General features: G+C 38.5%; 1 protein-coding gene across 1 annotated transcript in view; it reads left to right on the plus strand.

Annotated features, from left to right (window-relative positions):
• The window catches only part of SLC30A9 (solute carrier family 30 member 9), a gene marked incomplete at its 5' end in the record, with an annotated part of 87,319 nt that overhangs the window by 24,790 nt on the left and 44,963 nt on the right, over nucleotides 1-17,566 (plus strand). Inside the window, 4 exons of the mRNA XM_030888551.2 lie at nucleotides 915-971; nucleotides 3,328-3,427; nucleotides 6,542-6,634; nucleotides 7,056-7,138. Coding sequence (XP_030744411.1) covers nucleotides 915-971; nucleotides 3,328-3,427; nucleotides 6,542-6,634; nucleotides 7,056-7,138 — 333 coding nt within the window. The remainder of the gene's footprint in view (nucleotides 1-914; nucleotides 972-3,327; nucleotides 3,428-6,541; nucleotides 6,635-7,055; nucleotides 7,139-17,566) is intronic.

A 17,566-nucleotide genomic window follows, 5' to 3' on the forward strand; every position in this document is an offset into this window, starting at 1 on the left:
CAAATGTTTTGAGAATGATGAGGACAATGAATGTACAAATGTGCTTTGTACAATTGATGTATGTATGGATTGTGATAAGAGTTGTATGAACCCGTAATAAAACAATTAAAAAAAAAGAGTATCCAGACCACCTGGGTTTCCATGCAGAAGATAGAAATTTCTGTACAACAATATGCAGAAGACAACAACCCAAACCACCACTATCAAGTCGATTCCAACTCAGCGACTAATTTAGGGCTTCTCTATGTGAGTAGGCAGTTTTGTCTTTTTGGCCTTGGAGTGTCTGGTGCGTTTGAACTGCCAGCCTTGTAGTTTGCCGACCAATTATCCACAATGCTAGCAGAGTTCCTTATGCAGAAGACAAAGAGGAACTAATTTAGAGTAATAACTCTAAAAGTATAGAGGGAAAATGAAATTATATTTACTTGCTAAAGGAGGGAACAGGTTACACAGTTATCTTAGCATTATTTAATAGTCATCTTCACGGTTTTGAAAAGAATAGTCATCTTCACGGTTCATCTTTGGTGTAATTCCTTTTATTTTTCATTTTAAAGAGAAGGCACCTGAAATTTCACCATTGAATACCCCGTAGGTGGTCTGTCTTGCCCTTTAACGAAATTATCTTCTTTCCTCTAATTTTCTAAGAAAGCTTAGAATGGGTGGTGAGTTTTATTAAATGCTTTTTCTGTAGACTTTGAAATGAGGGGATTGAATATATTTTTTTTGAATGAATAGATTTTTTAAATGTTTGACTACTCTTGCATTTGTGAGAGAACTCCAAATTGGTCTATAATGTATATCTTTTCAGACATTGCTAAATTAACATAAAAATCACGATTAACTCAATTTATAGGTTTGTTTGAAAATAGTTGTTTAAAATGATATAATGTAAGCATTTTTAATAAATTTTACAGCAGAAAATATAGGAATCAAAGCTACACTTATGAAGCAAGAGCCGCTCCAAGTAAGAGGTAAATATATTCTATTCTTTATTAAAGTGATGTCTTGAATAATCTATACAAAATTAGTTTGTATGAGTCTTTCTGGTTTTGTCACCTCAAGGTATTGTTTTCAAAAGTTAATGCAGTTTATTTTGTCTTCAGTCACAAATTTTGTGCTAATTATTTCTTCAGAAGTCCAAAGAAAGAAGTAATGAAAAACAGTAGTCATCAACTGCTGAACCATTGTATTTTTTGTTGTTGACATATGTGAATAAAGAACAAGAGGTCCAGCACCTACCAGCTATAGCTTGTCCAAATCCAGGTGGTTTGGACATTCTTAACATGGTGTTCTTTATTCAGGTGTCAATGAATTCTGCAGGAATTCCTGCTTTCAGTCCTGCTGTTTGCTGAAAGTTGTGGCTCTGTCTCCAAAGCACCATATTTCTTGAGGCAGCAAAGCTTTGTAATGAGGATCGTGACTTTGGTCAGACAAGGTTGGGTTTGTTGTGTGGCTCCAGAACTTACTAGCTGTGATCTTGGGCGGTTTACTTGGTCATGGTCAGAGTTTACTCTCTGAGCCATAGTTTTTTCTCATAAGATACTGCTAAAAATGGGACCTCTTTTTAAGGAACGTTGAAGATAATGCAGAGTACACACTTAGATTTAAGTTGCTGTTGATGTGACAGTTAATACCAGCATCAATAATGTGTGTCAGGATAGACCATCAGGGATTTCTAGCTTCTTTGAATGGATTTTTAAAATGAACTTTGTGAAGAGAGATGTAATTCTCTCTGTTTCAGAGGAGTTCATCTGATTTTGAATTTATGGGTTATTGAAACAAAGCAGTTTAGATCTGAAATTCATCTAAAAAGAACTCTAAACTTCCTTGCGTGTCTTTTTTCAGTAGCTTTCATTTTTATATTAAGTTTTACTTTTTGAGGTATTCTTATGTAGTCATTGTAATTTGACTTTATGTGATAATGTGTTTTAGCATTCTTTTTGTGTTATTTTAACAGTCTTTTTACTCAATGTGAGAAACAAAACAACACAAATAACCCTCACGGCTGCCAAGTTGGTTCTGACTCTAATGGCCCTGTAGGGCTGGGAGAAAGAGCTGGCCCGGTGAGTCTCCAAGGCTGGAATCTGCACGGAGCAGGAGCTGCTGGTGGGCTCGGGGCTGGCCGTAGGGTTAGTGGGCCAGCGAACAACCCATGGCGCCACCACTTCCTTGTAGCCACTACAGTGATGGGTGATTTTAGGGTTTGCTCTTTCAACCTGGGAAGTAGAACAGAAAACGCATAAGCAATTAGATAGGAATACGACATGCAATTGCTAGGTGGTCATTTGAAGGAGAGCACACTGGCTCTTGTTGTTTTGTTCTCGCCCTTCAGTTGTTTGCTTATGTCATCTATCTGCATCGTTTGATGAAAAGTTTGACTTCATATGCTTTTACAACATAATCACAGACCATTGATCATTGTAATTTTTGATTCATAGACTCTTATTGATGCAAATTAGTATTGTGTTATTCGGGCCATCATTTTATTAGCAGTTTTAGTACCTGTTAATAGTAAAGTAATTTACTATTATAGGAGACCATTTACCTATAATCTGTAATAAACTTTAAAAAACTCATTGTAGTAAAAATATATTTAAGGGGCCTTCATAAAGTTCTTGGAAAAATTCTTTTCTCTTAGTTCCATTTTTCTATGACCTTTTTGGAGTTTTCTTGTGTAAGAAAGCATTTGCTGTTCAATCCTGTAGTAGTTTTTGCTGGCACAAAGTGTTCTTTCGTTTGGTTCAGCTTTGTTAACAATTTGTGAAGTAGTCATGTGGCTTTTAGACTTTTTGACAGAAGCCCAAATAAATACATTTTATACAAAAATGTAGTGTACACATAAATTATATAACTGTAACAAGTTTTCACCAAAAGCACTTAATCTCAATTATGTGCAGTTCTCTTTTATTGCTTTCTGTTTTCACTTTTTATAAAATGTTGATGCACTCAGTTTGTCAGACACTGAACTACCTAAACTTTTTGAAATTGAAATGTCAGTTATTTTTCAGTATTTCAGTTGTTCAGTTCAGTATCACACATTGAACAATTTAGAAAACGGTCTTAAATTGATAGACAGCAGTAGTACTTGTTTGAGGTGTCCATTAGAGACAGAAGGTTAGCATTTGGCAGGAGTCACCAGTGAACCACAGAATCCAAGGGAGGTTGCTCCAGAGGTAATTGGATTCTAACCCGCTTTGGAGAATTTGTTTTTAAGCCCTTCACTGCATCAGCAAAGAGGTCAGTCCCCATGTAAACATTAGGGTATGTGCTTCTGGAAATGCAACTTTAAAAGTGCATATTTGATGTTTCTATATGTTTTTGTTTCAGTCAAAGCAGTCCTTAAGAAGAGAGAATATGGACCAAAGTACACTCAGAATAATTTCATCACTGGAGTCAGAGCAATAAATGAGTTCTGTCTTAAATCCAGGTACAGTGAATAATTAAAATGAGGGAAAAAGTTTTTAACCGTTTCATTCTTTTTTTAGGTGTTGTAAAAATACATGTATATGACAAAATAGTAATAATTTATAAATTATTAAGGGTTCATGAGGGAGGGGTAACAGGGAGGGAGGGGGAAATGAGCTGATATTAAGGGCTCAAGTAGAAAGCAAATGTTTTGAGAATGATGATGGCAACAAATGTACAAATGTGCTTGACACAATGGATGGATGGATGGATGGATTGTGATAAGAATTGTATGAGTTCCCAATAAAATGATTAAAAAATACTATAATAAAAAATAGATGTAACACATTTATGATTCAGCTTTTTTCATGTGTACAATGTAGTGACATCAATTATATTAATCATATTCTACAACCAACACTAATAATTGGTCTCCAAATTTCCCATTATAAACTGAAACTCCTTGCTTCTTAAACAGCAACTCCCTCTCTTTTCCTCCCTCTTATGGCTGGTAGGTAAATCTGTATGACCTGAGAAGCCCTGTTAATGTAAGACACACATGGTTATTTGCAGGGCCAAGAGGGTGGGGCAAGCTAGCTGCTAACCAGATGGCTAGAGCTTACCAACTGTTGCACAGGAGAACGAGAAGGGCAGTCTCTGTAAAGATGTCAGCCTTGGGAACCCTAGGGGACTTCCACGCCATCTCAAAGGCCCCTTTCTGAAGTGAAGAAATATTTTTATTCAGTCAAAAATGTTCCAAATTATGATCGTACTAACCTGAATTCTGTCCCTGCATGAGCAGTTCTCATCTTTTCTGGGTGTTTTTGCTGCTTAAACTCACAGGCAGGGTCTCCAGAACTTCTATCACACAAAGACCTTCTTAGGAGTTTTATTATGAGGTTAATGGCATGAAGCAGAATTGCCAGTGAGATTATTAGCATATTTACGTTTGATTTTTTTTAAAGTTGCTGTTTTTGGCTAGTGCGTTGTGTACTTAATTACATTTTTGTTAACATTCCAACTGTGCTTGCTGTTGTGTGTAAATTCTCTTACTACTTACTGCCTGGTATATTTTGGTTTATTTTAATCACAGGGATTTATTGAAATAATATTTGTCACTAATTTAAACTTTCTCCCCTCGTCTGAGGAAGAAGAGCAATATTTACAGGGGAGATTTGTTGCTAATTAGAGATAGCAGATGAATCAGACCATTTGTTATTCCTACCCTATGGCTGGGCCCATCCTGCCATGGTGTATTACCAAGAAATAAAGATGCCTATAATCAGCATCATAACTTTCAAAACAGCAAGCAATATACCGTATATACTCATGTATAAGCCGAGTTTTTCAGGACATTTTTAATGCTGTTTTTGTGGTAAAATTAGGTGCCTCGGCTGTTATTCAAGTTAGCTTATACTCGAGTATATGTGGTAACACTGCTATGCAGCTATAACCTAGTCAGACTGGTTCACCTTGTTGTTGTTAGGTGCTCTCGAGTCAGCTCCAGCTCATATCAGCGTCTGTACACCGAGGCCTGCCGCTTCTCACGGTGGTTGCTGTTTGAGCCCATTGTTGCAGCCCTGTGCCTGCCCAGCATGCCGAGCCGTCCTCTTTTTCACTGCCCTTGGACCTCCCATAGAGTAATAATAATACTTCACAGAGAGGGTTTACGTTCTCATAAAAATTCTTTGAATTGAGTCATTGACTTGACCCACCCAATATAGTGAGTTAGTGGAAGAGAGGGTGGTAGAATAACCAATTATTTGATGTCTGGTCCAACATTTTCAGGAACCTATGATAGCTGGTGATTTCTTTGTTTAAAAAAAATAGGTTTGGTTCCTAGCATGGAATTGATATATATCCTTTATCACTTGATACTAATGGATGTTTACTGCTACTATAGTATTAATATGGATGTAAAGAACTATGACTAAATTTTTAATTAAAATTCTTAAGTAGGAGGATTATGCTCTGATCAGTCCATGTTCTTTCCACCTTTCACTTTTTGTGTGTACATCAAGATCCCAACAGTATGTTCATCGCAGAGAAAAAACAAGTACTGAGGAGGAAATGAGTCTCTACAGTTATAGTAACTATTTTGAGCATCAACAGGATTTGGGTATTTTTTCTTCTTATTTTTGCTGTTTGTTGACCAATTTCTGCGTATGAAATGTTATCATTCAAAACTACTCTGATCGGTACTCTTTTTTGACCATTGGGTGTTAGGTGAAAAAGTGCCCAGGATATTAGTTCATTCAGCAGTAGTTAATACAAATTATTCCATGACATTGCTCACGCTCCCTTGCATGTGCCAGCACACTGCTGCTACTTCCTTGGTCTGGTTCCCCACCCCTTCTTGTCTCCTCATCTGCCCTTTTAGTCTCTATGATTCATGCTCTAAGGAGCACGTTTCTTCCAGGCGTTGTTTATTTTTTATAAACTACTCTAACATATTGCTGAAAAGTGGTCTCAGGGAGTAGGTAGCTTCAGTTCCAAGGTAGAAGGTTATCTTAGGAGAGTCATGTTGGGGTTTCCTGTAGTCTCTGTCACACCAGTAACTGGTCTATGAAATGAAGTTGCATTTTATTGGACATCATTCACCCATTCTGACTGGGACCGTTTGTTGTGTTCCTGGTTGGTCAGAGCAGTCAGTAGCGGTATTGGATACCCTCTAGTTCTCCTGGCCTCAGGTTAGAGTTGTCTGTGGTTCATGCGGGCTAGTAGTCCTTTGAACTAATTGCTTCCTTGACTGTTCAGTTTTCTTCATTGTTCTTTGCCTCAGATGGGAAGAGACCAGTTGTATTTTAGGTAACTTCACAAACTTTTAAGATCCCAGATGGTACTTAACCAAACTAGGATGTAGAACCTTATCTTTATGCTATAACGGTTGACCTGGATGCCCCCGAGGCGCCAATCCTAGCCTTCAAGCTCAGTGTTTGGTTTTGATGAAGAAGCTTCCATAACTGCCCTCCCATATGTTTTATTATATATCTGGATATACGTGCAGATATATATTCTTTTAAGATAAAGCTCTGTTGGGTACTTGCTTTTTTTTTTTAACTTTCTATCAGCATTAAATTCATAAGCTATGTGAGATTTGGACTCCGGAGTTAATTCAATACATTTCTTTTTCTAGTGATCTAGAACAACTTCGAAAAATCCGACGACGAAGCCCCCATGAAGATACTGAGTCGTTTACTGTATACTTGCGATCAGATGTGGAGACAAAGTAAGAACATACATCTTTTAGAATAAAAGTACAAGTAAAATTTATGATTAATAATATCACACTTAAATAGATCAATTCAGACTTTTTAATATAACATTTTAAGACAAGAGAATATTTTTTTGTTATAAATTTGTTTCTCTGGAACTAATTGATAGGTACTTGTTAACCAAAAATATGTCTAATTTAGAGGAAAATTGGTTGTACTTTTTTGTTATATTTAATTTAGAAAAGTTCATTAATTAACTGCTTTATGTTTTGCCTAATGGCCTTTAATGCCTTGTTATACAATTCTCATAGTTACTGGATTTTACAACTGGTTGTTAAAGATAACCTGATTGATCAAATAATTTATTTAGATTTGAATGTGGGTAAGATAAAGTCATTAAAATTATTCATTGTTGGTGGCCGTGTGTGTGCACAGATCATTGGAGGTGTGGGGAAGCCCTGAAGCTCTTGCCAGAGAGAAGAAGCTGCGTAAGGAAGCAGAAATAGAATACAGAGAACGTAAGTGTATTCAGCTTAAACCCGAGTGTATTGAAAAGTCACTTTGGGATAAGAGCTGTGCCTATAATAAGTACTTTCTGGGAGCTCTAAGTGTTTGGCTACTAACCCAGAGTCTAGGTTTGACCCCACCAGTTGTTTGCAGGAGGAAGATGAGGCAGTCTGCTTCCCTAAATATTTACAGCCATGAAAACCTTTTGGGGGCAGTTCTATTCTCCCCTATAGGGCAGCTATGAGTTGGCCTCGAATTGGCAGCATTGGGTTTGGTTTTAGAAGTGTTTGTATACTAACTGGTTTCTATACTCATGGTTCTAGTAAATGTCAGTTTTTATTTTGGGAAAGTATATAAAACAAATTTTCTTCACTTGTAACTTTTGAAAGATGATAAGAGAAAGAAACTGTAATTTTTAGTTTTTCTGAGACATATGAAACTAAAAATTATTGTCTGATTTCAAGACTGTCCTTGTCCTAAAAGTGAAAGAATAGTTAAAAGACCTTTCTTGGAGAAAGGTCCTTTTCATCCTCCCTGTTTCTATAATCAATTAATTTGGTTGACAATTAGCAAACACCTATGAACCAGAAACTGCTTCGTGCTGGGATTAGGTGCATAAAAGACTCTCAGGGGACCTAACGATCCATGGATTTAGTGACTTAAACTTCCTTCATAGAGTTTAATTGTGGAATAATGACAAATAATGCATTTAAAGGTAATTATTTAATTTATATACGTATATAATTATTAGTAACAAAAATTACACATGCTTGTCATTAAAGACAACAGAAATGTATGAAGTAAAGTTTTTCATTTCCTCTGATAACCACATCATTTTCTTTCTCTGAGATAAATGTTGATAGCTTAGAGTTTGTCCTCTCAGAATGATTTTGATGTATTTTTCAAATTTATAAATGCCATTGTTAATGAAACATTCACAGTGTTTTGCACCTTTTTGCAGTCAACAGTATGATCATAGCCACCTTTCCAGGTGTACACATAGAGATTTCCTTCTGCCCAGTCTTGTAAGCAGCTGCATTTTTAGTAGTTGCTCTGTCTCCCACAGCACTCTTTCCTTTGCCTGTCAGGGCCTGTAACACATTGCAGTGGCCACCCAGAACTCACAATGCTTATGATTATGGGGTTTATTATGGAAGTTAAAAGGTTACCAAGCAGGTGGAAATGCTCAGGATGCAGTTGTTTAGTCAGGACATGTTACAAAATTATTTTAGGGCTCCTAATAAATGTCCTAAGGACATGCCACTCCACTGTAAGCTTCAACCTGACGGTGCTCAGCTCTCCAAATCAAGTGCCCAGAGACACCCCATTCCAGAAAACCGACCCGAAGGCACTAAGCTTTAGATTCGTTGGTCAGCAAGTCTAGTTCCCTGAATTACGTGCCCAGAGGCAACTCACTCCACCAGGCAGCCTCCTGTCCAACAGCACTCAGCTTTACTTGCTCTGTGGGTTGCTAAGTCCACGGCTCTAATATTTGCTTCCTAATTTTGCTGCTGCTGCTCATCTGCCACTCCCCTGGTGTCACAGCTGCCTTTCTGGATTGAAGAGGTTTACTACACAGGTTCACCACACAGAGTCCAGCGGTTGCACTCAATGCCTGGCTCTTGCTGGTAGTGAAGTTCCCCCTCCTTCTCAGATGGCTTAGTTAATACCCAGCAGTTTGGCAGTCACACCGAGTCCTGTAAGCAGCCACTCAACTGAATCCTGTCATTGTCTTTCCCTGCCTTTTCTTACGTACTAGGAAAAGGTCTTTTGGTGGCAGTTACAGAGACTATGGCTAGAAGAACCACATTAAATAATTTGCTTCCCTGCAACGATATTTAAGTACATTGACAGTGTTCCCTTGTACAGATGTAGCAGTAATTTTTTTAAATCTAGTTTTTCACTGTAGAAAAGAATACTTTCGTGAACAGCTTCATAACTTTTTTTTGTTTTTAACTGTTCATGTGCTCTGGACTTCAGCTGAATGTCGGCTTGTAGTATCTTGTTTTTGTGCATGTTATTATCTCCACAGGTCTGTCTAAATAAGTCAGGCTGTATGAACAGTTTGGAGGAGAAAACAACGGGACCGACAGTTAGTTCCGGGGGGACATGGGAGAAGGGGAGGTGGGGTTTAAGGTAGTGGTGTTAACAAACCCAGGGTCAAGGGAACAACAAGTGATCCAAATCAGTGGCGAAGAGGGTGTAGGAGGCCTGGTAGGGTGTGATGAAGAGTAATGTAACCAAGAGGAATTACTGAAACCCAAATGAAGACTGAGCATGGAACATAATTTTTTTAAGCATGTTAATCTGAGACTATTTTTGTAAACATTTATGTAAGATAGTGTTAACAATAAAACTTCAGGCTTATGTGACCTGAGCATTTATAAATTGGATAGATTCTTAAGCATTTATTCTCCAAAGGGAATACGGTACCCATTTACATTTATGCTTAGAGTTTATTAGTTTGTTTCTTTCTACACTTGCTAATGTTAGAGATTAGTATTTTAACTTTTTGTGTATTTCATGAACATAGGATACCTTATTTAAAATGAATTTCTCTGATTACAATTGAGGTTGGTAAATTTTTTTGATGGTAAAACATAACAAAATATTTGCAAGTTTGACATTTCAGTGACATCAGTTGTTGTGCAAGTATCACCATATCCATTTCCACATTTTCCCATTCTTAACAGAAGCTCAATGTCTCCTAAGATGGCCTCCTTTCCTTTTGCTCTGGCAACCACTCAGAAACTATAGTTTTCATACATTTTGCCTATTCAAAATGTTTCATGTAATTGGAATAATACACTAGTTGGTCTTCTGTGAGTGACTTAACTTCATTCAGCATAGTTTTAAGGTTTATACATATTATAGTGTGGATTGGAACTTTATGGCTGGGTAATATTTGATTGCGTACACACACATATACCATATTTTGTTCATCTAGTCATCTGTTACTAGACATTTAGGCTGTTTCCACCATTTTGCTATTGAAATTCCTGCTTTTGCTCCTTTTGGATTTATCTCAGGGGAAAGATCTCAATCTTATTCATTTGATGATATATGATGTGTACTGCATTTTACAAATTTCTTTTATATTGAAGATAGTTCTTTCTATTTCTAGTTTGGTCAATGTGTTTATCATGAAAGAGTGTTGGATTTTGTCTATGCCTTTTTTGCATTGGTTGAGTGGAACTTGTCCATCTGTTAATGTGGTATATTCCACTGACAGGGAATGCTGATGGTGTAGTAGGAGCCCCGGTGACATAGTAGGCTACACACTGAGCTGCTAGCCACCAGGTCCAAAGTTCTAATCCACTGGTCCATGGGAGAAAGATGAAGCTGTCCACTCTCATAAGGATGTAAAGTCTCAGAATCCCAAAGAGGCAGTTCTACCCAATGCTACAGGGTTAGCATCAGTTGGAATCAACTCTATGGCAGTGAGTTTTGTTGGTGTAGTGGTGAGATTACTCAGTTGACAGGCAAAAGATCAGTGGGTTGAACTCCTGTCTTTCTCCTGACCATACATTCTTCTGTCTGCTTCCATAAAACCTTGGAAACCCTATGGGCCGCTATTGGATCACTGTGAATTGAAATTGGCTAGAAGACAGTAAATTTGGAATTTTGAATGTTACATTGATTTTTCTAATGTTGAACTACCTTCCCATCCCGGGATAAACCCCAGTTGATCCTGGTTATAATTCTTACAAAACTGATTATTGTCATTCTTACTTCTTGATAATACACAATGGAGGTGTGACCATAAAGTAGGAGGATCTGATCTCTCTAATTAACATATAAATATAATTTTTCTAGGCAGTCCTTCAGGAGTGGAGGAGGATTTGTGACAAGTTAGTAAAAATTAGTAAATCTCTATAATAAATAATAGCAAAAGGTGCCAGAAAGAAGTAAAAAGAATTTCCATACAGCACCCCCATAGACATTTTCCTTAACGTGCTTTTGGTGTGGGTTTGCTAGGGTTATGTTGAGGATTTTTGCATCTGTATTCAGAGGCTATTTGTAGTTTTATTATTTTTTAAGGTATCTTTGGCCATAAAGCCATGATGATTCTGGCCTTATAGAATTAGAAAGTATTCCATTTTCCTCCTTTTTTTTGAAAAGGTTGAGAAGGATTGATAGAATTCTTCATTGAAGCCTTGTGGTCCAAGGCTTTTCTTTGTTAGAAGGTTTTTGATAATGGATTCAATCTCTTCACCTGTTATCTGTCTCAGCAGAATCGAGATCTTTTATTTCTCTTTGAGCCAATGTAGGAAGTTTACATGTATCTAGGAATTTGCCCATTTTTAAGCTACCCAGTTTGTTGGTTGATTGTCTTTTAATAGCTCATTTGTTTTCTTATCCAGTAACACATTTTATATCCTTTGCTCAGTCTTCTCTTAGCCTGCTTGTGTTTAAAGAAATTATTTTCATCCCCTTACAGAAGGGTGGTGGGGAGGAGATGAACCAGTCAGGGTGCAGTGTAGCAACGATGAAACATACAACTTTCCTCTAGTTCTTTAGTGCTTCCTTCCCCAACCCACTATCATGATCCCCATTCTACCTTACAAATCCGGCTAGACCTGAGGATGTACACTGGTATAGATAAAAGATGGGAACACGGAATCCAGGACAGATAAACCCCTCAGGACCAATAATGAGAGTAGTGGTACCAGGAGGGGAAGGGAAGTTGTGGGGAGAAATAGGGAACTGATCACAGGATCTGCATATAACCTCCTCCCTGGGGTACAGACAACAGAAAAGTGGGTGAAAGGAGACGTCGGACATTGTAAGATATTACAAAATAATAATAATTTATAAATTATCAAGGATTCATTAGGGAAGGGAAAAATGAGGAGCTGATACCAAGGGCTTAAGTAGGAAATGTTTGAGAATGATGATGGCAACAAATGTACAAATGTGCTTGACACAATGGATGGATGTATGGGTTGTGATAAGAGTTGTATGAGTCTCCAATAAAATGATTTTTTAAGAAATTGATTTTCATTACTTTTTGTTAATATTAATACAGTTATCATCACATAGCCAACTTTGTTTTATCTGTGTTCTCGTCATTAGCTCCTGCCCTACTGAATTACTTCGAGGCATCTCGGGCATCCCATTTCATCTGTAAATATTTCATTTTCTGTCCTGTTTGCTGCTGAGTTTATGTGGTCGTGATGGGTGAACGCTTCTAGAAGAGCTGGCTGTCCACAGCCTGCAGGGCCTGTCCGTCTCAGTCCTGTCTCAATTGCTTGTTGAGTGAAGGCGTAGGATATTCTTGTACAGCTCTATTTCTGGCAGAGAAAGCGAGTGAACTTCTGTTGATTACTCCTCTCCTCATTAACGAATCATTTCTTGGCAAAATTAAAAGTGTTATATCCCTCTAGGTAATCTAATCAGGAGGTTTAAACAATATATTTGAGAGTCTTATATACCTGGAATACATGAGCATGACATGCTACCTACATATTGAATAAGTGTAGCTTTCCTTGCAGGTTCCAAGTCCATTAAGGCATTTTGACATTTTTGGAAACTGGAGAGTCGATAAATCCTGGTAGAAGAGGGTTTCTGGCAACTCTGAAGGAGCAAACAGTTAATTGACGGTCTTTATCCACAGCTGGCTTATAGTGAGTTTCACATAAAAACCATTGCAAGGAAATAGTCACTTTCAATGAAAGAAGGACATATCTGGGTCAGGGTGCTCTAGAAATCTTGGTATCAGTATTCAGTTAATGACTCCTATTGACTTTCTTTATAGGCAATACAGGACATCATTGGATGTTATTCTAATGTAGAGCATATTCCATTGGGAAATTAAGTACACCCACTGTAGTTATAGTTCTGTTACTCTAGGGCATGGATATGGTAATGAGTGGATTAAAGTGGAATTAGAAGTGTTGGTAATCTGTGAAAATTTATACATTTTATCTCTGACAGTCAAGTTGACTCTTTGCATCACTTCAGTGCCAGAAGATGGAACTGAATGCCCCCCACACACACACCTGCCCCCCACTGGTTTTCCAGAGGTGCATGGTTGCTGTGATCAACTTTACATTGGATGGCATGTTTTCTTTTCCAGTGTTTATATTCCTTATAATAGCAACATTGATTGATATCAGTACTAGAAAATGGCTGGACCTGTCTAGGGTTTCAGGGGTGAATACATTTTGACATACTGCTGTTGGAAGTCCTTGTTTTCTTATCTTAGTTGTCTAATTTTAGTGATGGTCTTTCTTCCTTCCTGTAATCGACCCTGGGGTCTCTGACGGTGTCCTGCAATTTGTTGTAATTCTTACAAAATGAACTAACTTCTGTGCTACTTGTTCTTGTCATTTTTTCCTTTGAACATAGGAAGAGCTCTTTGGCATTCTGCATCCGGATCAGGATCCATATATTGTTGTTTTAGAAGCAAGTCTCAATTTTAAACCACCTGCGTCCTTTGTTCATATTCCACCCAGTCTTAATTGGGAGTGGGGATGGCTTCCTGGGTAGCTTATAGCAGCTCTGTCCTTGACTCTTCCTAAACTTCTCATGGTGCTGGAGACTGCCTTTACCAGCCGGGTTTGGGAAGATGTGGCTTATGGACTAAAGCTGGCTTGCTGTCTCTTTCTGTAGGGCCTAAGTGCCACTGAAGATTTGTACACTTTTAAATGGTTGAAAAGGATCTATTTTGAGACATGGAGACATTGTATGAAATTAAATGTCAGTGTCCATAAATAAAGTGTTAATGCAGTACAACCATGCTCATTGAGCGAGACAGCTTTTATTGTCTCTAGCTGCTTTCTGACATCAGAGCTGAGTTGATTGGTTCTGATAGAAACTTATGGGGCGTCCGCATCACTTCACAGTGCTGCTCACACACTATCAACGGCAGTAACATAGTTACAACTCAACAGTATTGCAAGTGCCATGAGTACCTCTGTTCCATCACGTTTTATTTAATTTTTAATATTAGTGCATACTCATCATGTCAGAACAAGAAAATGATATGTCTGGTGTTGTGCTTTTAAGGTACAATTGAGTATGGATTGCTTTGTTACTGAATTAGAGGGCAAAGTACTGTGTTTACAATGTAATGACACTATAGCTGAGCTATGTGAATACATTATTTTGTTGACATTGCTAGACTAAGAAGTCCTAATAATATTTGCAACTCATAGGCAAGTGCTGGCCAGAAAAATTAGAAAATTTGAAATGGAATGACCACCGCAAAATTTCTTCGAAAAAATGAAAATGGGTCTGCAGCCAAAGTAGTAGTTTCTAAGTGGTACCTTTGATAGCTTGCCAAGCTGGGAAAGCTATTTCCCCAGGGTCAGTGAATGAACTTGTGTTTGACCACAGCGAATGAAGAGTTGTGGTAAGGAGTACCACCTTTAGGTAAGAATAGTTGTACATAGAGTTGAGGACACTGGGAACATTGTCTGCAAGGGAAAATAAAAAGGTATTAGAAACTGTATTAAACAAAAATATTAGACTTGTTTCTAAACACATCCTTCATCAAGACCTACGTGTTTCTGAAGGTGGTATTTTCATCAAACCCTTCCCCAAAAGGAGGAGCCCTGGTGGTCCTGTGCGTGTAGACATTTGATGACTATCCACAAGGTACCAAGTTGTTGGTTCAATCCACCAGTTCTTTTTCAAGAGAAGGATGAAGCTGTCTGCCCTCTTAAAGATTTACAGCCCCAGAAACCCTAGATAGGGTTACTATGAGTTGGAATCAGTTTGATGACAGTGGTCTTTTTTTCTTCCGGTTTCTTATTTTATTATTTTTTAAATGTTGTTTTATTAAAAGATCATTTTATTGGGTGCTCTTACAGCTCTTATAATAATCCATTCATCAGTTGTATTAAGCATATTTGTACATATGTTGCCATCATTTCTAAACATTTACTTTCTATTTGAGTCCTTGGTATCAGCCCCCCTCTTCCCCTGTTATCTCTTGATAAATTATAGATTATTATTATTTTCATATCTTACCCCAACCGCTGTCTCTCTTCCCCTATGGTTTCTGTTGTTTGTCCCCCTGTGTGGGGTGGTGGTGGCTATATGTCAATCATTGCGAGCATCTCCCCCTTAACCCCCTCCTCTCCCAACCTTCCCCCTACCCTCCTAGTATTGCTACTCCCATTTCTGTTCGTGGATTCGTGGATTGTAAGCTCTTATGTTTTATCTGTACCTATGTACATTCTCCGGTCTAGCCCACAGTGAAAGGCAGGACTGGGCTCATGATAGTGGAGGGTGAGGAAGCCTCAAGGACCAAAGGAAGGTTGTATTTCATCGGTACTATTCTGCACCCTGGTTGACTCATCCCTTCCTTGTCACCCTTCTGTGAGGTGATGTCCCATTGTTTACAGATGGGTTTTGGGTCTCTGCTCTGACCTCCCTTGCCCTCACGAATATGGTTTTGCTTGTTCGTTTTGGGTCTTGGGTTATCCGATCCCTCAATACCTCATTATTGAATAGGCTGGTGTGTTTCTTCCATGTGGGCTTGTTGCTCCTGTGCTAGCTTCAAGCCTTTAAGACCCCAGATGCTATATCTTTTTAGTATATGTGCTGCTGAAGCGAGCACACGATATCTTTTGATAGTCAGGCACCATCAGCTTTCTTCATCACATTTGCTCATGCACACATGTGGGGAGTGAGCATCACGGAATGCCAGGTTATTAGAACAAAGTGTTCTTGCATTGAGGCCTAAAGTCTGTCCACTACCTCAGTGTATTGCCATAGAAATATTTGATGACAGTGGATTTTTTAACACTTCCTGAAGAATTCTGTACTCTTAAATTTACATCAAAATAGCAGTTTGACATTCTTGAGGGTCTTAGAATCTTATTCCTTTTAAATGCCCTCTGGATTTTGGGAACAAAAAGGTCTTATTCTGAAGGGGTAAGATCAGGCTGCTGGGTGGATGGGGTAAGTTTTTTAGTGAAATTCTCATAGGACAGTCCTTGTTACTCTCAAAGAAAGATCCAGGTTCACTACCAGGATGGAGGAATAATTCCTCGGAGTAACTTTTCTGGCCTTTTCTTCATCAGTGCACTTTTCAATTTTCTTAAAACTTCTTCACAGAGTGGAGAGAGTGAGGAGGCTGCGTCTGGCTCCTGCTCTCACAGCCATTGCAGTACATTGAGCTCCATAGAGAAGACACTGGGTGACTCTGTGCCTCGCGGACGACATAAAAAGATAACAACATGGGCAGTCCTAAGAAGGCGATCCTAAGAAGCCGAGAGGCAAAATGTCATCATAATGCATTTTTTTGTGCAAACTTGCCGGGAGGAACATAAGCAGCAGCACTGGATGCCTCTGTCGGTTTCTCAGAGTTTTCTAAGAAGTGCTCAGGCAGGTGGAAGACCATGTCTGTTAAAGAGAAGGGGAAATTTGAAGACGTGTAAGGTGGACAAGGGCCATGATGAGCGAGAAATGAAAACTTAATATCCCTCCTAAAGGGGAGACAAAAAAGAAGTTCAAGGATCCCAATGCACCCAAGAGGCCTCCTTCGGCCTTTTTCTTATTTTGCTCTGAGTATCGCCCCCAAATCAAAGGCGAGCACCCTGGCCTGTCCATCGGGGACATTGCGAAGAAGTTGGGAGAGGTGTGGAATCACGCTGTGGCCGATGACAAGCAGCCTGGAGAAGAAGGCCGCCAAGCTGAAGGAGAAATATGTAAAGGATATCGCTGCGTACCGGGCTGAAGTGAAGCCCGATGCTCCCAAAAAGGGCATCGTCAAGGCCGAGAAAAGCAAGAAAAAGAAGGAGGAAGAGGAGGACGAAGACGATGAGGAAGATGGAGAGGAGGAAGAGGACGAGGAAGACGAAGATGAAGAAGATGATGATGAGGAACAAGTTGGTTCTAGCACGGTTTTTTTCTTGTCTGTAAAGCATTTAACCCCCCTGTACACAACTCACTCCTTTTAAAGAAAAAAATTGAAACATAAGGCTGTGTAAGATTTGATTTTAAACTGTACAGTGTCTTTTTTTTTAAATAGTTAACACACTACCGAATGTGTCTTTAGATAGCCCTGTCCTGGTGGTCTTTTCAATAGCCACTGACCTTGCCTGGTCTAGTATGGGGTTGTTAATTGGCATGGAAATTTAAAGCAGGTTCTTGTTGGTGCCCAGCACAAATTAGTTATATATGGGGATGGTAGTTTTTTTTGTTTCATTTTTTTCCCCTCTTCAGTTGTCTATGATAGAGCTTATACAAAATAATTGTTGTTCTGTTAACTGAATACCACTCTGTAATTGCAGCAACAACAAAAAAGTTGCAACTGTTTTGTTGACATTCTGAATGCTTCTAAGTAAATATAATTTAAAAAAAAATCATTTTATTAGGAGCTCATACAACTCTTATCACAATCCATATATACATCAATTGTGTAAAGCGCATTTGTACATTCATTGCCCTCATCATTCTCAAAACATTTCCTCTCCACTTAAGCC

The sequence above is a fragment of the Echinops telfairi genome, unplaced genomic scaffold, assembly GCF_000313985.2.
Source record: "Echinops telfairi isolate 266 unplaced genomic scaffold, ASM31398v2 ScPeMD7_7468;HRSCAF=8506_0, whole genome shotgun sequence".
Taxonomy (NCBI): Eukaryota; Metazoa; Chordata; class Mammalia; order Afrosoricida; family Tenrecidae; genus Echinops; species Echinops telfairi.